The following is a 23,186-nucleotide window of genomic DNA, read 5'->3' as shown; positions in this document are numbered from 1 at the left end:
CAAGTGCTCTGATTAGTCATATATAGGTATTAATGTATTGAAATTTGATTTTTTTTAATCGAATCCGCCATTGTTATGTCTGAAAAATTCAGTGCTGACATGGTAAAAGTATGAATCCCATGCCGGTATGGACCAACTCGGCATGGTATTCATACTTCACCATGCCGATACACAATATCCCCAAATTTTGAGGACAAAAACATACAGAAAATCTGTCTGAAATAGCAAGTATCGGCATGGTATTCATCCTGAAAAATCATGCCGGCACGAGTATTGGCATGGTATTCATCCTAAAAACCATGTCGGCACAAAAAAACAGTAGGTTATTCATCATGAACACAAGTTAGGAGCAGATTGAAATTGAAACTGAAAAATTTCAATTTATGATTCTAACCCAAACGAAATTTTAAAACAACAACACTTTAAATATGATCGGGTATTATTTACCTTCTCGATGAAGCAATTTCTTCTTCTTCTTATTGCTCAACAACAATTCAATTTAACCTATCTTTAAGAACTTGTTAGGATTTGATTTTGATTTTGACTTTTAGTTTTAAATTTTAATTTAGATGGAAGGGTATTTTAGTATTTCCGCCCCGAAAAAGCCCCGAAAAAACACCCTTTAACGGACACTATTGGACGGGGTTAGCAATTCATATCCCCCAATTAACATAAGTATCCCCAATTGAGCGTTCTTGATTTAGGTGTTTAATGACTATCATATAATTTTGGGCCATATATAATGATCATGTATAATTTTGTGGGCTATGAGGAATAATAATTATAAAGGTCCATTTGATTAGCTTAAGTATTTATTTGAAATTGAAATGAGTTATGGTTAATAAATGCATAGGATATTTAAGAGAAGCCTCGATTAATATGAAACGATGCATTCATTCTTAATGGAAACAATCCCTATGTTGCATGCTTAAATGGAAGGGAAGCTAGATTAGGATATTTGAGGAACCCAAAAAAAACATGAAAAATGAAAACCATGTGCATTACTTGGAATTGTACAGGCTTTGGTTCTGTCAACAAAAAAAAAAAGAAGAAGAAGAACAACATAACAGAGATCATTTCAGAATCCGTGGGAGATGAGGGTACATGTCACCAGGAAGAGTACTGGCAAACAGAAAAAGGAGGTCTCAACCTAGAGCCTAGATTGGCAAGAACAAAACCAGAAAAAAAATTTAAAAATTACAGCATAACCATTGCTAGTGATGGTACAAATGCAAGTTAACCGCTATGTTTTTTCTTTCTTAACACAAAGCTTCTATGCTGTGACTCGTGATTAACCAACTAATTCTTGCCAGAACAAAAATCACATGTATTTAACAAGAATGTATTCCGAGGGAAATGTAGTAACAAAAAAATACCATCTACATGGCTACAAGCCTACAACATCCTTCTGCATTTTCCCTTCGTCGTCTCTTGGCTTTTCAGATGGAATATGTTTCGAGCACCCAAGAGTAGGACAATTTGTATCATTAGGCAAGGCTAATGTTTTTAATCCTAGGTCTAACTTCTGCATATTTTTCAGAAATTCACCATCCTTAGAAATTCTATCTTCTAGTTCCTTTTCCCTGGATCAAAAGTAAGAAGCAGAAGTAAATCAACCGAACACTAAGGTATTACTGTGCGTATTTATCAGAAAGGAATTTGCACCTCTATTGGCAAGAGTTCTAAAATGTTATCACAGATTTAATAGTCTGGAAAGATGTATTCTCAAATTCTCCTAGTTTTAAGGAAACCTCAGCAACAATACGACTTCTATTTTCTTACCTTGCACTAACAGCAGAAGAAAGTTGTTTAGTTTCCCCAAGAACTGCACTAGACAGACTCTCAACTTCGCCCCCTGAAGAACAGCTCTGACCACATTCAGTTATATCTGCATCAAGAACAAGACTGGATCCGTCAACCTCCATCTGAAATGAAAAGGAAGATATGCTTAGAAAACAAACTTGACAGTAGAATGCAAAGTAATGAACTATACGTTAAAAGAATGAGAAAGAAGAACATTTGTCGAACCTTCGCCTGAGGTATATTGGAAGTAATGGTCAATGCTTCAGCATTTTCCTCACCTAAGAACTGTTTTTCTTCCTCCAGAGCGTCATTACAAAGAAAGCATTCGCCGTTCCTCCCATAATCAGAAGAAACCACCACATTTTCCTTACATTTTCTGTTTCTTGAGTACAGTATCCTCGTTATGTCGTATATGTGGCGGTTGACATTCATGTCTATGACAATGGAATCTGTAGGAATACAGTCTGGATGATTGTTTCCCCAAATGAAAATCACCAGAGGATTCTCAATTGTAAAAAGTGCTTTAGCAAGTAAATTCTCGAAGCTAATCTCCCTTCTTGAAACAATGATCTCATGGAAAGCATGCGGCAATTGAGATGAAATTTTAGATCTACCCAAAAGATCGTATAGCAAATCAAAATGCTGCCCACAATTCACGCAAACAAGGCAAAGCAAGATAACTAGCCTTTGAACTAGCAGATTGCAGTTCTCTGCCGGAATATTTGTTTTCTCAAGCCATTCTGAAATCACCTCGCTTGTAAGAATATCTTCGATCATGCCTGCTACAAACTGATAAGACCCTCGGGAAGATTCATGAAAACCAGATTTGTAGAAGGAAGTTGAAATACTTTTCCAGTTCTTGCATGACAGCGCCTCGACGAAATAAGATTTTGTAGTGTAGCATTTTCCTTGGCAAGACGATTCAATGAAAAGAAGGCGCTCAAGAAGATAGACATAGCAGAATGGTGAAATGTAGTCAACTTCTTCCCTCCAATTGACATTAAAGGTATCGCGTAAAGCCTCTTGAAACTCGGACAGCAAGGATTCACGTATCTGGCCTGAATTGAAGTAAAGCTTAAGCTTCTCAATGAATAATTGCCAATGTGGATTTAGATCAAACTTCTCATCAATGACTTCACACAGTTTATCAGTTAGACACCCGGATGCAAACATGAACATCACAGCCTTCCCAATTTTCCCATTTGACAGACTACTTGGCCACACAATATCAAACAAAGCGCCCAAGATTAGTTCATTGAACATCTCAGTTCCTTTTAGATCTTTCAAGTTTTTCACCATTATCAGCTTTGAGTTCATGGGGCACATAAGTTCAAGGAACTGTGCCCTGCAAGATAGCATGTACTCCTTTGCCCATAGATTTTCTTCCACTAGTAACTTGGACCTAGTAAACCATTTTGAAACTGTATGGAGGTACAGAGCAGCTTTTCCTTGGTTGAAGATTGAGAACGACCTCTCAACAGATAACTTATGAAGGGAGTTGAGCTTGTCCACCACACACATACCAAGACTTGTTACTTCAGAAACCCAATAGTTTCGAGCAGCGGAAGCGAACTGGTGAACATCCATACCAACCAAATTACCAATCTTCCGAAGTGATCTAATCTCAACTTCTCTTGTCCAATAGGCATTACCGTTTAATACAAGATAACTGGGTCTGTTTCTAACCTCAACTTTAGTCAAGCCAAAGTAACTCAAACAGAAAGCCTCGCACCTTTCGCTGTCTTTGTCATGATGCTCTCCTACAGAATTGAGATACTCCAATATACTTGTCATCCAAGACTTCCAGATATTCCAAGCATACACCAGTGTTTCAACTGATACCCTATTCTTGGAAAATGACTGTTTTGCATTATTCTCTAGGTCGAATACCACATAATCTTTCCATTCATAACTGGTAAGCTCTGTAACCAAGTGAAACTCGAGAATCTTGCGACAAGTGATAATTTCAGCTAAACCATTTTTTACCCTCTTTGAATCAATTAAACAATGACCCATCTCTGAGATGCTACTAACTTCGTCAGATAATGATCTCGTCTCAACATGAACGAACCTATAACAGAAATCTGATTTCTTCTTTGCCAACAGCTTCGCTTTTGAAATAAGTTTTTCTTTGTTTGTAAACGTCTTTAAGGGCCATCCTTTGCTTCTTTTACCCCAAGCTGAGTTGACAAGAATATGAGAAAGATAACTGCGCGTTGCATCTTCAAAATGGCTAGACTTTTCGAACATATCTGCCTCGAGAAGAAGATCTCCGTTCAGCCTAGCAATTCGTGCAGCCTCGAGATAGTTACCAGTTTCTGCCTCTAACAAGACAAGCTCATGGAGATGATTCCACTCCCACAGGAAAGTCCGTCTGACGGCTATGGAATTGAAGTTTTGGACAAATATCATCATATTACTAATATCTTTCGCATGGTGATAGTGAAGTGCCCACTTCTCAAGAAATGCTTGTTCTATATCTCTTAACTCTCGCGTTTTGGCAGCATTCATAACAAGATTTGAATTCTTTCTCCATGTCTTTATGAAATTCAGACCCATTTCAAAGAGCTTACCTTTTGTGCAAACTGATAAGCACTTCGAAAATAAGTTAGCTCGGTAGTATATGTCAGCTGCAGTAGAACAACAACCAGCTAAACTAAAACAATCACCAGCATCTTCTAGTTTAGTTTCTTCAAATTTCTCCAGATAAAGCATACCTACGACATTAGCAAGGAGTATTAGCAGAGTTACCAACTCTAGATCCTCTTAAATGATTTAAAAAAAAATAACTTTTTAGAGTGGCAAGGTAAGAAGCATCTTAACGAGTCAATCAACCAATCCATCTATGACTTGAAAGGCCAATTTTTGACAAGTGAGAGAATTAGATAAAAGTAGATGTCGATAAACATTTTTTGATGCGGAAATAGTTGATACTCCATACCTGCCCTTTTGTATTCCTTCGACTGAATCAGACAATTGGCAGCTAACTCGAACTTCCCAATAGCTTCATAAATGCTAGCAGCTTCCAAGAGTGCAACACGGGCCGATTCAAAATTCAACCCACGCATACGCTCAGCCGAAGCTCTAAGTCCAGCAGCCTTCGCCCATTTTTCCTTGAATGAGTCTCCAGATCTTTGAAAACATAATGCCGCCATCTCAAAGTTACCCTCATTAAATAACTGCACAATAACTTAAATATATAAGGCAACTTAAAATGGATACAAGTAGGATTCACCTAAACTGTTTGCTACCGAACCTTGATTCCACGTAAGCTCCAGTCAGTATTGCTGCTGGTTACTCTCATCTCACGTGCCAGTGATTCATCAAGTATTCTGACCTGCACAACTTGGAGCTTTTTCCAATAATCAAAAATAGGATTTGAGAATTCCTCTATATTCTCATAGACCCATAATCTCTGCTTTGTCCGGGTTATAGCCACATATAACTGTTTAAGTTCCGAGCAGAGGATCTTGTGTTTTCCCTTGCTAAAACATGGAAAGGAGTCGAGGTTCGTGGAATCAAGCAGATTTTTTTCCTTCATGTATCCATAAACTAGCCTCCAGTTATTTTTCAAAGGAGAAGTTCCGAAGAAGTTATACAACAAAACATCCTGCATGCATGTCATCAAGTCAGTGACAAAATAATAAATCATATCACAAATATCAAACCGGCAATCTTAAATATCCGGGAAAAAAAAAACTCCGTCAAATAGGGAAACCAATTGAGATTCAATCAAGAAAAAGATATAGTAATCAAAATATCATTCACCTGAAACTCAAGTCCCTTAGATTCGACTATAGTCAAGACAAGGGCTTTCTTTCCAACGTGGCTGCATATTTCTTTTTTCACAAAGTCATCGCGTACTAAAATGACTTGTTCTGCTCCGAACCCAATTATGCTGCCACTGACATCAACACCATTGTCAAAAATGGTTAAAATTGGATTTACCTGATTCTCAGACTCCAGCAAAACTGGAGCCTCTCCAGTTATAAGGCTGGTCTCAGCACTTAATTTATCCACAGAGAGCGGGAAAAAGTAATAAAGAAGTTCAAGAACACTCTGCGATAACTTGAGCACACCAGTGTGAGTTCGGAAATTTTGATTCAAATGAAATGTGTCTGAAATACGGCATTTATCTTTCTTCCTTTCGCCTTTAACCTTTCTGTTACTTTCTGAATCCAAAATGAACTCATTATAGAATAAAGATCGAATATCCTCGAATCTAAAATCTACGCCTCTAGCAACAGTTTGAGCAGTATCACCAGAGAAAACATATCCTTCCATAACATTTTCGCAGATATATTTAAAAAGAGATATCTGTCTCATTGTAAGATCTTGGACCTCATCGATATACACATAATGCATTTCCTCACCCTGATAAAACCCATTTTTCAGTCGACAACGAATATCAATGACTAAATCACCCAAATCAAACTCTCCATTCAAAAGCTTCTTCTTTTCATAATCAAGATAAATATCATAAACTATTTCTCTCATTTCCCTGTTTAAAGTAGACACCCGTCCCTCAGACAATAACAGATAATCGTCTCGGGTAAGTGCACCATCAGGAACCCTTCCACCAATCACCCCACCTTTAATATGTGACATAATCTCAATAAAAACAACCGAAGAATCAAGATTCTTAGTTAATTGGCAGTTCAAATGAGACCAGTAAAATGAGTGAAATCTTTCATAATTGACTTCCTTCGATCTTATTAAAGCATGCATGGAAGACGTCCTTGTGGCACTTGTTGTACCCTGAGAAAGTTCACGCACATCACGAAATCTATCGAAATAAGAATTTTCCATGCTTCCATCAAGCATCATCAAGAATTTGCGAAAAGTAATCACTAAAGGATAGCAGTCGGGTTGAATGTCTGAGAAACTATCTGGTATATCCCTGAATTCCGTAGAGTCATCCATATCAAACATACTGGTTGCACTGTTTTCAGCTGAAGAGTATCCTCCGTAAATTAAACTGTAAAGAACAACACAAAGCAACTTTAGTTACTGTAATGCATAATATTTACATAAAAACATGTTGAGATCATATATGAACATAGAAAACTCAAAAAAAGAAGAGAACAACAATTTATTTACTGACAAGGTTGTGAAAATACAGATCAGCAACATTACTTTTAGTACAAAACTTCATAGTTCAGAGTCTCAGACAAATTTCTAAAGTGTATTACCCATATGGAGAATAAGATCATTCGTGGATGCATAAGAAATGAATACTAGTTACCCGTAAAGAAATGGGTAAAAAGAATAAATTAGAGATAGCTTATATAAGGCAATATTTACCTTTTTAGGTTGGCAACATGGTTCTTCACAGCAGTACACAACTTAGGGCTAACGGACACAAAAATTTGCCGTAACACAGGATCTTTAGACACTTCTGTAATTGAACTCATGGAAGGAGCACATATCAATGCATTACTCTCCATTTCAAAAATTCCTTCTGAAGAGAAATAGTGGTGTTGCTCCAACCGAATCATTTTCATAGTCAAAACAGTTGTCTTCCCTGTCCCAGACCTTCCAAGAATAAATGTACTTTCTGGGAAAACAATAACATCTGATTCTTGATCTGTTACTTCAAATGGAAGCTCGAGTTCTTTTCCGTCACTAGCACAAAGCAAACGGCTTGCGATACCAGAAGATAACGAGTAGAATCTCATCAGTAACAAACTATCTCTAACTTTCGAGTTCTCAAGGTGACATTCTTCATCAGATTCTCCCATGCCTGAGAAGCAACCGACTTCAGTCCTAAATTTCTTATATCGAACAATATCTCCAAGAGAACTCCAGATCATAGGAACTTCCAATTTCCTGCATTAAAACCAGATTATGTTTCACGTAAACTGGATGATTAAAACTACAGAAAGTCCGGACAAACAATAGAAAGTTACTGATCTTGTAACAAGCATACATACCCCTCAATATGTTTTCGGTTACACTGGCTGATGAAATTACTAGTGTACATACAGAGAACACTTTCCAGACGCCTGAGAAGTGCTGGTATCTCCACAAGCGGTAATACATCCCATATTTTCAAAACTTGGGTGTAGTTTAAGCACTTGGCAATATCAACGGTAGAAACAATGTAAAGATCACCTTGCACCTTGAACTGTCTCACAAGCAATGAGCTTCTATCAAGGGAGTCTATCTTAAGCTTTTTCGGTCGCCATCCACTAGAGAGCTTAAGCAATAAAGCAATAACAAGTTTTTGCGTTTGGCAGGATTTCAACTTCAGAAAAGACCTCTTAAATTTATCACTAAATTGAACCTACAGCAATTTTAGACACATAAGATAAATGCAGATTCATGAACTTTATTAAATATACGAATGCAAATACACAAACCCCAAATAGTAAAAAAAAAAAACTACCAATTAAAAAACCGCAAAACATCCGTATGAACTAACTTGCATACCTTCCACCTTGAACTCTTAAAGAGTATGCTATTCTCATTAAGCAGATCATCTAATTGGTCCAGCTGTTCTTTAGCGTCCAAAATCACTTTACAAAGATCTTCATCTTCGTCAGCATTAAAGAAGCATTGTCTGTTTTTAGCATCTTGGACTAATGATCTCCCAAAAGATCCACTATATGATAGGAATTTATCATTTCCCAGTATCCAAACAGAGTGCCTAAAACCAGAATATCAGTAAGAGACTTATAATAGCATTAGATAGCATTCGAGAGACAAAGTTTAGAAGGTAAACCCTCACCTAGCCCTTGTCAGAACATTCCAACACCGAGGATGCAACCCAATAGAACCACTGCCTTTACATCTTACAGTAGATATTATCACAATATCTGCTTCACCACCCTGGAAGTCATCAACAGTCTTTATCCTCAACGTAAAACCCACAAAGTTCTCATACTTGTCTAAAAGCTTGTCTTGTAGTGTACTGACTTGAGCATCGTACTGGGATATAATCCCAATTTCTAGCTTATGTTTGGAGCCTTGACATGCTGTAAAAGCAATATTTTCTTTAATATTAGATTAGTCAGTTTGATTGCAGAATCTAGCATTAGATAGCCATTGCAATTTACAACAATTTTACAGTGTCTAGCTACAAGAGTCATACCTCTGTAAAGGTTTCGCACTATCTTCATAATAATTGCTACTTCCACCAAATTTCTCCAGCTATGACCACCATCGTCTAGCTCCTCTCTTCCATCGGAAATATTTATAAACGAGTAGGGACCAAACATTGGTCCTGGAAGATACTGCTTTCCATAACTTTTACAACAAACATTTGGAGCATCCAAAATTGCACTTTCATAAAAGACGGAACTTGGAAAATAATTGCTTTCAGGAATCATTCTGTGCTGGATATTTTGGTGGTGTTTTGAGTGACCCAAAGAACTCAACCTTTCGAATAAACTCCTTCCAAACCCAGAACGATCAGCAACCTAAACAACAATAAAAAGTTATGGTAAAGTGAAACCATCGAGAGTAATGTTAGGTAGATAAGTACGTGAAAGTGAATACACAGTTTGAGCAGAAATGAAAAACTAAAGAACAACTATATCACCTTGCTATTAACTATCCCTGGAAGCTGAAAATCATCTCCAAATAAAACAGCATGTTGTATGCCTTTAATTTGTAGAGGTATCACCGATTCACACTCTTTCAGCTGAGCAGCTTGGTCAATAACCAGCAGGTCAAGTGGTTCCATTTCCATATTATGCAGACAATGTGAGTTAGATGCTGTACAGAAAATGAGCGAAGCATTTTGAAAACAAAAGTTTATCACCGAATTTCTGTCCTTCAAATCTTGAAAGCAGCCATGAAGAGAATGCCAGAGAGATCTTAGAACACCAACACATTGGCTTATCAAGTTGTACAGCGTGCTTGAAGTGCAAGACCGAAATGCATCACATCCAAGTGTCTCTATGGTACCGTCTATTTGCAGACGAGCAAAGACTGCCTTTAGCTCATCATCAACAATATCATTTTCAAACAGCAAATTATCAAAAGATTCGAGCAGATAAGGAAGCCTAACCATGTTCTCAAACTTATTTTGCACAATAAACCTATTAGACAGATGGTTCAATAAAACGCTGACGCATTCTTTAAGGGTTGATGCAAATGCTCGGTACTGTTTTCTCGTGAATTTCAGAAATGAACAGTCGATCTCTAGTTTCTTCTTAACTTCAAACACTCCCGCAGATTCCTTCTCTAGAAAAGCATGATACTGAGACGAACATTTTTCAAGAAAATCTATCATGTCTTTAAAACATTTGGTCCAACCGGTCAGCGGAGAGAAGCACTCTAGCAATCTGTCGACTCGATAGTTTAAATCAATCTCCTTGAAATAATCATCATAATCACATAAACTATTATCATTCCCCAATAAGAGTAAGTCTCCCAAAGAACATGCGGAATTAATCTTGTTCAGGTACAGTTCGCCAGGCTCTCTAACAAGCTTTAGGAAACACCGTGCAAACTCTGCCACTGCAACATCAGTTGGAGCACATGCAAGTGTTCTGCAGTCTCTTTTTAGAAGTGCATATAGCAAGATGCTTGCAACTGCAGTTTTTCCCGTCCCTGGTGAACCCCAAACAAGTTCAACGGATGGTTTGTGATTGCACTGCACTGATTTTATTAAACCCGCTACTGCAGCCTTTTGGGACTCGTTAAGATCAAATGATAATGATTCCGCACCATCTATTTCAGGCCAAATACTACAACCTTGAGAAGAGCAGAGATTGCAATCTTCTTTAACCTGTGATACCCAAACTTCACTGATGATTTCCATGTTTTTGGACATGTGCAATGCATTCCAAACTCTAGTTCTGGTTGTTACATTTGTAAGAAACACGGCAAAAAGTGAGTTCTGCATGCCCTCACTAATCTTATTGGTTTTTGACGTTTGGACCTTACAATTTGTAACTAGCATGTCATCATCCACCCCTTCAACATCAGTGACCAAGGCGAAAGACCATGTCTTTTTACTCTCTAAATCATAGACAGATTTAGGTACCAAATCTACAGACAAAAGCAAAAGGTCCCCTTGATTTGGCTTATACGGCTTTTTGCCACTTCTAACATATGTATTTCTCCAACAACCGGCCTTGAGGTCGTAGCTAACGCTCTCGGACTTCTCTATCGAAATAACTTCAGCATATGGTAACTCTGAAATTAAATCCACCATCGAACACAACTCAGAACGAGTGTCTTCAATTAAAGGATACGTAAATGAGCTAAGATATTGATCAACTGAATGAAAATATTCCGGTATCCTTTCAACCTACAAAATTAAACACAGCTAAGTTTAGACACATACATAAGAACACAATAAACATCAAAAAATGGCTAAGCATATACATATTAATTTGATTGGTCTAAGAGCAAGCACTGTGGGTCACTTCATCTTCCCTAATATCCAAGGCCATGTAGCTAGGGAAAATGCAAACCTCATATATCTGCATGCATTAGGCCTGGAATTCATATTCAGTTTACAAAACCTAAAAGCTTACATCAAGAGATTGCTTCCCAATAATACTAAACCCGTGAGATTTGGAAAAGGATTCCCACTAGTATTATGTGGAACTTGTGAGATTGCTTCCCAATACTAAACCTTTTTTTTTTTTGAGATCAATAATACTAAACTTAAGATCAACAAAATCTTATGGGTTTTCCCCAAATGGTCAGAATAAAAAAGGAAGAAGAAAACCATTTCTTTATCATGCATGTTCATACAAAGCATACATATGGAGAGTGAGATACCTTATATTTGTAGAGATCAGCGTTACATATGTCTTCTATACACCAAGAAAACAATATTTCCAGTAAACCATTAGCTTCAAATTCACTTCTACAAGAACCCATTTCAAACTTCTTCTTCTGAATCTTGCCTGCTTTTAACTTCAGCTTCAGCTTCTATCTTATTTGAGCATCAAAAACAGTAGTAAAAACCACAACTTGATTAAAATAATCCTTAAGGGTACTCCAAAAAAAACAAAAACATTACTTGGTCTCAGTAACTTGAGAACTCCATTTTTACTTTCACAAAGCCCTGCAGATTTCCAAGAAAACTTTTGAAACAGAAAAGGAAGACGTACAGAATTTGTAGAGAGATACTAATTCTGCTCTTTTAGAGCCTCTGGAGTGTAGGTAGGAGCATAGACTATAAAGACTATGAATGAGTAGTTGTATAGCCTTTTTACTTATTATTATTATCATTTCTATACATGCATTGACACTGTTAGTATATGTTTATAAATAATATCTCTCTCATGTCTTTATCTTTCCAAATGGTGCCATCTTAGCATATCACGACAGGCATCCAACCAAATCTTAACGATGGAAATGATGGAAAAAGACTGACAGTCAAGATATTATCCGATTTGGTAACCCAAAGGACGCCATCTTAAGCATTAATATCCAAAGGTTAAAAAAATAACAAAATAGAGCTTACTAAGACTTCTATTGGGAACGTAAAAAGTTATGACGGAGTAATTTAAATTTAAGTTCCCAAGCACACTAGTTCAGCATCATTTCTATTTATCACCACGCCCTGAGCGTTTCACTCACCTAGCGCCAGCATATTCAGTCATTTGTGGGGTTAACCACCAAAATTACCTGGTTCCGTAGAATATATCTCAGCTTCTGTGTTCGGCAAGTATGGCTCGGACAACTTGATGCCGGACCATTGGGTTTTGATGTTGCACGGACGAGGATGCTGAATCCACAAAGGTTCAAAAATGCAATAACAATTTATGTTATTTTCGCGTGTGGAAAAGCTGTGTTGTGTGAGTTCTGATTTATAGTACGTAATAGAGGAAAGAATTTGAATGTTTGACAGATGGTAATGCTAATACAGGTGCTCAAAAATGAGAACAAAAATTTACAAATTCCAGTCATATATATGGTTACATTCTATACATTCTTTTCCAGAACCTGGGAAAAAGAAAAAAAAACGTTGTACGTTAATATCAAAATTGAAAACCACATTATTCTTATGGGATTGTCAACCATCTTGTTCTCTGAGTTGGCCAACTTTGTATCCAAGTTCTTCATCAAGATCCCCATGCGTCTAACTAAGAAAGAAAATAAACCAGGTTTTTAGCAGAAACAATCACAGAAGAAAACTGTTGCGAGAAAAATAAAAGCTTTCTCCTGCAAGTTTATTGATAAAGTCACGGTACCCTTACTTAAGAAATTCGTGTGAGTTTGTCTGTGAAGAAATGGACAATGAAAAATCCTCTTTTTGGCCCTCCTTCCTCCTCAAAGATGTGCAATTTTGTGCTTTGAAACACACTGTTCTCAATGATGCATAGATTATATATATCAAAAACTCATCTCAAATTAAGAAAGAGAAATTCAGTAAGAATTAGTATTACCTAAAGCAGGCAATGCATATACTCATTTAGCTCCCTGCGGACCCTGCCACATATTCCTTCTCAACTTGATTGAACTTTGCTTTCAAGTGATCAGTAAGACTGGATTGAATTGTCTTTGTGATCCTTTTCTGATGTCTTGTTCCTTTCAGCCATGCAATTCCAAAGTGTACTTGTACATTACATGACTTCGATTTTGAGGGGAGATCTTCTATTTGATATCTTAAGTGAACCTGCAGAAAGAGAGAGAACTGAATTAGGAACCCAAATTCTCAACGGAACAAGAAAGCAAGATAACTAGCCAACTTTAACCAAGATAAGAAAATTATAATGAAGGCCATACAGTAAAGTAGTCGCCAAGCGGGACACCGTTCAAGGTCATGACCTCTTCAATAATCCATGCTTTTCTGTCAGAGAAGATAGATTTCTGTTGCGTACTTGTCACTTCTCCTCCATAACAAGCAAACTTTTTGTCGAATTTGTAGCAAATTTGCCTCTGGTACATTTCAGGTTCAGACTTCACCAAATCCCATGGTGAATGTGTGTAGTCAAGACATCCAACTTTCTCCATTACCCTACGATCTAGGTGACCTCCATCAAACACTTCCATAAAGAAATCACTCTGACAATGAAACAAAAATTATCAATTTCTATTTCCACGGAAACTAACCAAGAGACACAGATAGTGTAAAATAACAAGCGCATGCTAAGTATGAGCTATCCCGTTCTTTATATTTAGGCAGAACATGTACCTTCATGGTAACTTATATCCGGATTCAGAACAACTAGGATACAAGTGATGTTTCTAAAGTAGATGATAACATTTCTTCTATAGAATTAGATACGCATCGCACACCAGGAAAGAGGACTCACAAGAACAGGAAGAACAGAGGAATAGATCTCTGACATACTTGCATCCTCGAGCCCCAAGAAAGATCCACTCTCTTGCGTTCGCAGACTTTTAACTCCAGATTCTTCTTCAACTATTTGCACCTTTTGTTCAGGACTCAAAGATTTTGCTCTCCATAGTGCCACTATTGTCCTGTAAAAGTTAATGGGTCGTAGTTATTTCGGCTAGAACAACTTTAACGGAACTCAATCACGTGATAACTACTTATATGACCAGACATGGCAACTCAATCACGCAAAATACTTCAGTATATTCATATTGGTTTGTGTTTGGTCTAACCAATATTATTTAAGGATATTTCTATGTGTGTGTGTGTGTGTGTGTGTGAGAGAGAGAGAGAGAGCATATATACCTCTGTGCTACATTGAAAGACACAAAGGACTGGAAATGGAACTTCAGCCTTCCATCCTCATCCTGTGTTTTAGCACCATGCTTTGCATCCATACCTTTGCCTTTGCGTAATATAAAAATAATGGAGGGACTGCACATTGAAGCCAGGGTTGGTGGAAGTAATTGAATATCGTCTACATCCTCCCAAAGAAAGAAGAACTTTGTAACATGTCCAAACATGTTTGTATGGAACCCAATTACTCTGGCAGACAAAAAAAGTCGACCCTGCACGGCAACAACCAACCAGCCAACCCTAAGTCATAATGTTTATGCAACAGCTAAGTTAATTAGATGATCCACAAATTAGGAGTAGACTCTGGACAATAGCAATATTGGGTTCATAGCCTATGGTGTCAAATGTAATGGTACCTGAAGCGGCATCTTCCGCCTTAAGTGACAGGTGAAATCATTGATGAGAAATTCCTCTGGTGGAAGCCCAAATATTTTTTGGAAGGCAGAATTTGTTTGAGGCGACCGGAGATTAATCTAAAAATAATGTTAACCAGTCAACATAAGAAACAATAAAAAAGACTAGTAAATGCAATTTGTAAGGTGAATTCCTACTATAGCAGCTAATTCACCTTCTTTCCGACCTCTTTCTCCATCTTTGCTAAGTACTCTTTGACAACATTGGAACCTCTTGTGTTGTTCAGGAATATTTTTATATGCAACTTAGCCTGACATGCCTGAGCTAATTTTCCTTTAAGAGGGATCCAAATATCCGCAAGATCAGACATATTTGACTTCAAGAAATTTATTTCAGCATTTCCCAGACATGTAGGTTCACTAAAAGGCCCATCAAAATCATATACTTCAACCTCCAGCATAGATGGAGGCTCATCCATCGCATCAAATTCAAATATTTCTGCCAACCAGATAAGGTGTTTCAACAATACAATCAATAATGAATCATTTGATCATGCTGCTGAGCAACCTATTAAAAAATTCACGAGTAGATATCTTTTGGTGATTGTGGCTTATATGATATTCATTCATGAGTGACATGATACTGCTACCTAGAACACAGATATATTAAGCTGAAACTCCAGAAGGGTATATTACCATTCCACTGAGGGTTGGGTTTCTGAAACTTTATGGAACTGGTTCTTCTTTTACCATTGCAAATAAAGACAACGAACGGATCTGAAAATCCGCTTGAATCAACAGCTGCCAAGGAACTTCCTTCAATCAAAGCAACAGTTAGCAACCAACCATCCCCTTGCGCTTTCACTCCATGATCGCTACCTTAAATTAACGACATGACAGAGAGTGTATAAATTTCATAAAAATATCATCACGAGTAAGAAGGAAATACTTTCTATTTCATATGACAAGGAATAAAACATTAGAACACTAAACCATTGAAAAATAGTTCAAACATTTGCACGTACATAAATTTTATGAATCAGCAAAATCGGAAAATACCATTTTGTTTCTTGGCATGCATGAAGCGCACTGTTATCTCGAAAACTCGACGGAGTTGAAGAACTAGAATTCCACAAACAATAAATTCACCAATAGAATCTGGCAAGTCTAGCCCGTCAAACTCAAGCCCTTGGATTTTATTAGGCATGGCTACAAATATGTGCAGGAGAACATATCCTCCCATAACAACCGTAGAAAGTACTGTAAGATTCAAAAAATACTGTCTAGCAAGCCTCCAAATTGACTGTGGTTCCGCCTGCAAAGAAGCTAAGCACTGCTCCTTGCTGGACCCAAGATCTTTCAAATCAACTACTTTAACACTTTGAGACAACGTTTCTGCATACTGCTTAAAGCTATCCTTAAGTCCTTGTCGAGCCCCACCTTCAATCATGCCTTTCATCATGGTGCTCTGTATAAAATTAAGGCGCCATGATATTACCAGTCTCGATGACTGCTCTCCTGATGGCAATTCAGGACCTGGTGTTATGCAGTAGAGTATTTCTGTCCTGAAAGTACTCCCATACATAACATCTGGTATGCTCACACTTGCTAGAATAACAAAAACCTTACCATCCACTTTCAAATATGTTTGCTCCTCAGTGGCTTTCACAGACTTGATTAATTTAGTTGCAGCATTTACATAAGTAAAAACTCTTGTTAATTTCTCACCACTATCATCAAATTTCCATGGTTTATACTGCAGATCTGTAGTTCCCTGTAGGTGTGCCATAGTTTTTGGAAAATTCGAATCCGGTGAAAAAAGAAGAGAGTTCAGGTCAGGCGGTGCAACTGCATAAGACTGGTCTAAAAGGATTCCACCTGGTAAGTTGCTTGGAATATCGCCTCCCTGATCTTTTGACTCCATCATACTAATTAGCTTGCCGAAGGTGCTACCACCAGATGGGTTTTCAGAACTATTCTCACTAACATCAGGTTCAGGTCTATCAGATAAATCTGATTCAGAAAGACTTCGACTGGGAGTTGATGTAGTTTCACTTCTTTGGAAAATTTGAACAAAACGGCCTGCAATTGATTGCGAATTCGGCTTCTCTTCTTTACCAAAAGTTTCTTCTTCCATTTTAGTAGAAGATGTCCGTGAAGGACTTTTTACAGATGACCATAATGAAACAGATGATGAATCACTAGTGAAGTCCGAATATTTGTCGGTATTAAGTGCATCGTTAGGACTACCAGACGGTGATTCCTCAAAACTAGAGTTATTTAAGGATAATGAAATCGCCACACGGATTTCACCTGCAAATCATAACAAAGAAATCCCCATTAACAGTGTAAATGATATGGCATTCTCGGTCTACATCTTGTACAATCAGAAGCTCCAAGGTCATATTCATAAGTATAAAACTAAACTAATCTGCTTGTCTACTCTCTAAACCTCTTAACTGTATTATGACAAGCAACATTGGTCAAAATGAACGGTATGTGTTCTTCGTTCGACATTTAGGGACTTAGGTATGTATGACTCCCTTTATACACAAATGATATGTACGCATTTATGCTGATCAGCTATAACGATCCTTTCCTTTAACCTTGCTAATTGGACTAACCATATAAACATGAAACATTTCTAAAACAGCAAATTCAAGTAAAGACATCGAAATTCTGAAATCAAATAAGGAAACAATCGAAAAACTAAATAAAAGTAAAGCATATCAACATACCATAATCTTTGTTCTTAGATTTCTTGTTCTTGGGTTGAAGAGAATACCAAGTGGTTTCAAGAAACTTATTCTCTGCATCAAAAATCTTCCAAATTGGAATTTTAAGTTTCCCCACGAAATCATCATTAAAGTATTTATCTTCATTCAACACATAAATCCGAAGCTTTTCTTTTAAATCTTCCACTCGAAAACTAAAATCTTCACCCCATGAAGGATTTACGCTTTTCTTTACAACCTTAGTCTTGAATTTCTGTTTTCCAACTTTTAATTTCACATATGCATCACTTAATCCATTAAAATCTATTCCTCTTAAATTCCGAGCTTCTATTACACGCACAAATAGCTTCATTTTCTCCTCTCCACAAAAATGTGATTACCAAAATTTAAACATTATAAAAACTATTCAATCAAAAGACAGAAAAAAGAATCCCAACATTTTTAAAATAGAGAAACAATTTTCTTATCAAAACCCAAAAAATCAAAAAAAAAAAAAAAGTATATGAGTTTAACAATCAAAACTCGATCATTTTCATTAAAAAAAATCAAAATGTAATTTATGTTTGCATTATGGATAATACATTTATTAAGATCAAAACCCAGATATTAAAGAAATCAAGGGAAAATACAGGTTACTATTTGAGAATCGATAAGTATAATAATGTCAAAATATAGAACAATTAATCTCAATGTAGGTACTAAACGTAACATGTATCAATTAATACAAAAACATTGAACAAAGATCGTGAAGAGAAAATGCCTAATTTTTATTGTTTAAAAAGAAAACCCAAATTTATTCACATTGAAACGCAATGCAGGAAATAAAAATGATCATGATAAAAACAGGTTAATGTATAAAATATATTGTAATCCATTGAAATAACTTACTAAGAGAAGAAGATAAATAATCAAATCCCAACAAATTTCGTCATGAGGATTATTGTTGTAACCTAATTTCTGCAAAACAAATGCTGGACGAAAAGAGGAGAATGGAAACGAAATGTTTACATATTGTTTGTACGAACGCGTTAGGCCTCTCTGTTTGCGTGCGGTTTGTGACTAGGAAGTCTTGAGTTTTGAAATTTGATTGTTATAATAGAGAAAAACGGTTGTTATAACGATTTGGGTGAAAAAAACGTTTAATAAAAAAGAAGGAGTCGGATAAAACCGTTACGACGGATAATGTTAAAAGAAGAAAAAAATGGTTAAGATGTTTTCATTTGTATTAGGATTTTGATTATCTTGTATTGTGATGTTTTGTTATTCTTGCAAGCGATCATGTAGTTATTGTTTTGATTTAAAATTAAAATCCGTTCATTGACCGGAAAAAAAAAAGAGAGAGAGAGAATATAAGATGGAAACAACGCCTGAGAGAATACAAAATAATTTTTTTTGTTGGGTCAATCAACAAATTTCAATTCATGCAAATCAAAATAGTGATTACATGTTCGCTTACAAGATTAACAAAAACATCAAAATACATAAAAAAATATCAAGATAATCAAAACCCTAATACAAAAAAGGATATCAACTACAAGTAGATCGCGAAGAGAAAGAGCAATAAACCGCAGAAATACCCAATTTTTGGTTATGTATAAGGGAGAGATGATGGTACATTCCGGAAATAATTATGACCATTTGATTTGATTGTATTCTTCTTTGTAAAGAGATGCTCCTGGAAGGAAGGAGTATTTTGCCCGTAAACTTGTAGATCGAATCGTTGATGTTTTTGAATCAAGCGTAGCAAGCCACGAACCAGCCATCAAAGATCGAAGAACTCGTCCCAGAATGACGAAGAAAAATCGCCCCAAAACGGCGAAGAAACATGTCAAAATACACAATGATGTAGAAACATCTTATTCAATAAACTATTACCTAAAACTAGAAAAGAAAATGACCAAATCTGTGCAAGAAAGATGAAAAGACTCTAGGGTTTTTTTGGAAGGGAAGAGAAAAGAAAGAAGAAAGACAAAAGAGAGAAATATCTATAACACAAAATGATTAATCAGTGTTTATTTATTGTCCGTTAAATAAAAGCATACTCCCTCCGTTCCGATTTATTTGACGTTGTAGAGTTTTTCACGGAAATTAAGAAATATCAGAGAGAGTAAAATCTTTCCAAGTTTACCCATATTAATTCTTCTTGAAGATTTAGATGACCTAGTTTTTAGTTTCTAGATTCTAGGGAAAGTTCTCAATCCCGTAGTATTTTACTTGGGATGTATTACCAAATTCTCTATCATTTTGGAACACAATAAAAAATTAGAGTAGATTTAAAATTAGAGTACTGACTTCAATAAAAATTAATAATATTGTGTAATTCTAAAGCAAGGGAAAATTAATGAGAATATGAGAAAAATACCAAAACTATCATTTATTTCGGAACATAGAAAAAACCCTAAAACATCAAGTAAAATGGAACCGAGGGAATATTATATTAGGAGGAAAAATTCATGAACACTCTTATTTGGACACTATCTCACTCTTTTTCTTCTTCTTCTTCTTTTTTTTTTTTTTGATATTACCAGAAAACTTTATTATATATGAGAAAGTGATACAGAGTTTGAGTCCTCCAATATTGCATTAGCAATAAAATTTAGAGGATATAAATGCCAAAATTTCTAATATGCCTGGCTAGGCTATGAGCAGGCTTATTACATAATCTTTTAATAAATTTGCAAGACCATGATAGGTTGTTGTTTAGTTTTTCCCGGATATCAAAGATAATTGACTGGTTTTCCCATGCCATTTTATAGAAATCTTTGCAAACTGCTTCAACCACCTACTTTTCATCAAGTTCAAAGTGGACATGTTGTAATCCCAGTTCCTCAGCCCAATCCATGTCTAGCAGTAGTCCACCACACTCTGCATGTTCTGCTCCTACATATTATTTCGTGTAGGGGCATTCTCCATGTAGGTATCTGCAAAATCCCGGATAATCAGTCTGATTCCTGTAGTATGTAATGTTTTCTTTTTATAATATGCATCACAACATATAGACAAGTAAGGGTTTGTTGGTGGTATCCGGCGAGATAAAACATTGTGATTCAGACGGATGTACGGAAGAGTTCTCTGTTTTTGTTGTAGTTGCAGGAAATCCTACACTACACCCCTCATATGATTTCATTAATATTCAACTCATTTTTAGATTTACAATCTTAATTTTATTGATGGATCTTTGAATATTCTTACAAGAAAAGATAAAAGAATCAAGAATAACCTCTGCTCTAGACTTTCTCTCTCCTATTTACTTATTTCTTACTCAAAAAAATATCTCTCCCTCTTTCCTCATAGCTGAACGACTATTTATTGGGAAATACATAGTGGATGACAGCTAATCTGTCCTTTATTTTCGGATATGGCTTGCGACATTCTCGCAACCTTACAAATGTTAATCTCGCAAACTCTCTAATTTTCGCAGGATCATCACATCTTTCTTATGATTTTAGCTGACGTCGTTTATTATATCATTTCTAAATTGTTCTGCGACGCTGTTGTGTTGTGTTGTTGATAATTTCGCTGAGATATTGCTGCGAGATTCTGATCCTACATCTTGCCTCTTCTCATCTCTTCTCTGCAAGTAGAGAATGATGTGAGAAATGCCGCAGCTGTTCATCTTTCATATTCTGCATTTATCACACGTATTCTTTCTTCCATCTGTTTCTTGACACGTCTTCTGTAACCGCTGCTTTTCAACCGCTCATGTCTTTTCGTCTTAATGGTGTTTATTTCTTCGAGTAAAAAATCTTCTTTATATCTTCTTACTCTTCTTCCACTTTCTTTTTACTTTCTCTTTCTTTTATTCTCTCATCTCTGCAACTCTATTGTTCTTCCGCAAGTTCCGCTACTGTAATCCTTCCTTCTTCAATCTTCTTACTTTTATTCATTCCCATACTCTATATTCAAATATGCCTCCAAGTGGCCATAAACATGAGAAAAACTTAAAAGACGTCCAAAAATCTTGCAGAGAAAGGTTTCACACTTTCTACCATTCCTGAAAGTGCCAAATCAATTCTTTCTATCAAACTTTTCTGATCAATATTGTGATGATCAATCAATCATAATTTCGCTAGGTCAAATTCTCGCAGGTCTCCCCATTCCTCTTTATGACCCAGATATTCCTCTGTTCTATGAAATTCTCGCTCATCGGGATTTTCGCGAGCTATCTTCCAATTGAGTGGGGATTGCATCCGTCTGATGCTAGAGTTCGCTAACCGTGGTGCTGGTAAAGGATCTCTGTACTCCAAAGAACTTAGGGATCCTAAATTCGCAGACTTAGAATAATTGCTGAGAAATATACAGTAGCGAGTTTTTTGAAAATTATGAATTGATCTCCATGAAGAAAGAGAATACTCGCTGGGGTATTCGTTTGAAAAGGAAAGATAACATTGATGAAGCTAAAATACTTGCAAGACATTGATTGGCATTCTGGTAAGAACACAACTCCTCGCCAATCCAAAGATGATAAATGGTGTGTTTTTCCTTGATGCTAAGAGGACCTTATATTGCTGGGTCAAATGTTCTTCCTGAGAATCTCGCTACCTATCAACCTTGGGTATTCTCTTGGCCCGAGAAGGAGAAAGAGGTATTTCTTCCAGTTTCGCTCACTTTATATTTCTTTATTTGTCTTTATTCTTTTGTTCGCTGACCCTTGCGATATTCTACAGATCCAAAAACTGAAAGATAGTTATAACAGGACTGGGAGGACTAGTACCTTGTTAGCTCTTCGCTCATACACAGATGAGGTAAGAAATTCTCTTATGATTTTAAACAGTATACTGTTGCTTCCATTTCTTATTTCTATCTGTGTGTGAAGATTATTGCTGAAATAGAAGAACCTGCCGATGTTGCGAAGACTGGTGATAAAGGCAAAGGTGCTCTTCGCAGGGAAAAATCAACTGCTCCTCCTTCAAAGAAAAGAAAGTCCGTTCTTCTTCTCCTTCAAATATTCCTTCTCATGAAAATTCCGAAAGTGACAAGGATGATGAGGATAATGATGACCTTGCCGCAAGTGAAGATTCTCCACCTGAATCTTCTATGGCTAAGCTCTCTGGCCTCTTTTTGATTCTTTGCAAGGAATGGGAGATAGCCAATTCGCTAATACCTGCAAAGCTCTCCGCTACAATTTGCGATGTCCCTTTACTGGATGGTGATAGTTCTCTTCGTGGAGTTTCTAGATCAGTGACTCCCGATTTCCTGCATTCTCTTAATAGTCTGGTATACTTTCATCCTTTTACTTCTTCATTGTCATAACTCAAAATCTCTTTTTATTAATACTTTTTATATTTTCTCGCAGGCTGGAAAAGCTTCTTTCGTTGTTGCCTCAGATCTAAGAGGAGACGCGAAAATCTTGAAAAGAAGAATCTTCAATTTCGCACAAAGAATGAAGAATTGGAAGCTGAAGTCAAATGTCTTCGCGAGAAAAACAGACAACTAGAAATTGATTCTTCTTCATATAAGAACAAAATCTCTAGTCTTCAGCAAGCTAATAATCAGCTCTATGGTATGTTACTTTTCTCCTTTCCCTTCATTCATTCATCCTGTTGTTTTATCTTATTTAATTGATCCTTTTTGCAGACATTTATGGTCTTTCTGATGAAGCTACCATTCTTCGTTCATTTCCTAATG

At 36.5% G+C, this 23,186-nt stretch overlaps 2 protein-coding genes across 4 annotated transcripts; both read right to left on the bottom strand.

Moving 5' to 3' along the window:
- Positions 1-1,071: 1,071 nt before the first annotated feature.
- On the bottom strand, positions 1,072-12,144 carry LOC113348923. The gene is made up of 13 exons (XM_026592831.1): positions 11,545-12,144; positions 9,347-11,065; positions 8,897-9,224; positions 8,534-8,780; positions 8,236-8,452; positions 7,737-8,089; positions 7,108-7,632; positions 5,572-6,781; positions 5,060-5,413; positions 4,745-4,982; positions 2,029-4,520; positions 1,783-1,925; positions 1,072-1,583 (listed from the first exon to the last, which is right to left on the bottom strand). The coding sequence occupies exons 1-13, from the start codon at positions 11,644-11,646 to the stop codon at positions 1,388-1,390; spliced, it is 8,124 nt and encodes a 2,707-aa protein (XP_026448616.1). The 5' UTR covers positions 11,647-12,144; the 3' UTR covers positions 1,072-1,387.
- Positions 12,145-12,569: 425 nt separating this feature from the next.
- Positions 12,570-18,049, bottom strand: LOC113348922 (C2 and GRAM domain-containing protein At1g03370-like). Of its 3 annotated transcripts, none has more exons than XR_003359822.1 (11): positions 17,562-18,049; positions 15,883-17,136; positions 15,520-15,702; positions 15,039-15,322; positions 14,827-14,943; positions 14,420-14,682; positions 14,031-14,199; positions 13,501-13,779; positions 13,161-13,390; positions 12,972-13,077; positions 12,570-12,857 (listed from the first exon to the last, which is right to left on the bottom strand). XR_003359822.1 is itself a non-coding variant. In XM_026592830.1 (10 exons), exons 1-9 carry the CDS (start codon positions 17,908-17,910, stop codon positions 13,187-13,189), a joined length of 3,102 nt encoding a protein of 1,033 aa, XP_026448615.1. In that variant the 5' UTR covers positions 17,911-18,049; the 3' UTR covers positions 12,613-13,077; positions 13,161-13,186. The 3 variants fall into 3 exon arrangements, 1 of the variants encoding a protein (XP_026448615.1); XR_003359823.1 differs by having other exon boundaries at positions 12,613-12,857; positions 12,966-13,077; XM_026592830.1 differs by having other exon boundaries at positions 12,613-13,077.
- Positions 18,050-23,186: the final 5,137 nt, after the last annotated feature.

This window comes from Papaver somniferum, chromosome 2 (genome assembly GCF_003573695.1).
Source record: "Papaver somniferum cultivar HN1 chromosome 2, ASM357369v1, whole genome shotgun sequence".
Classification (NCBI taxonomy): domain Eukaryota; kingdom Viridiplantae; phylum Streptophyta; class Magnoliopsida; order Ranunculales; family Papaveraceae; genus Papaver; species Papaver somniferum.
This window is presented reverse-complemented; position numbering and strand designations above follow the sequence as displayed.

Coding starts and splice junctions, on each gene's coding strand:
- LOC113348922 (XM_026592830.1), bottom strand. CDS start 17,910: ATGAAGCTATTTGTGCGTGTAATAGAAGCTCGGAATTTAAGAGGAATA. Junction 15,323..15,519: donor ACCCAACCCTCAGTGGAATG/GTAATATACCCT, acceptor TCTGGTTGGCAG/AAATATTTGAATTTGATGCG. Junction 13,780..14,030: donor CCTCTGTTCTTCCTGTTCTT/GTGAGTCCTCTT, acceptor TTTCATTGTCAG/AGTGATTTCTTTATGGAAGT.
- LOC113348923 (XM_026592831.1), bottom strand. CDS start 11,646: ATGGGTTCTTGTAGAAGTGAATTTGAAGCTAATGGTTTACTGGAAATA. Junction 11,066..11,544: donor CTGATCTCTACAAATATAAG/GTATCTCACTCT, acceptor TTAATTTTGTAG/GTTGAAAGGATACCGGAATA. Junction 8,453..8,533: donor AATGTTCTGACAAGGGCTAG/GTGAGGGTTTAC, acceptor TTCTGGTTTTAG/GCACTCTGTTTGGATACTGG.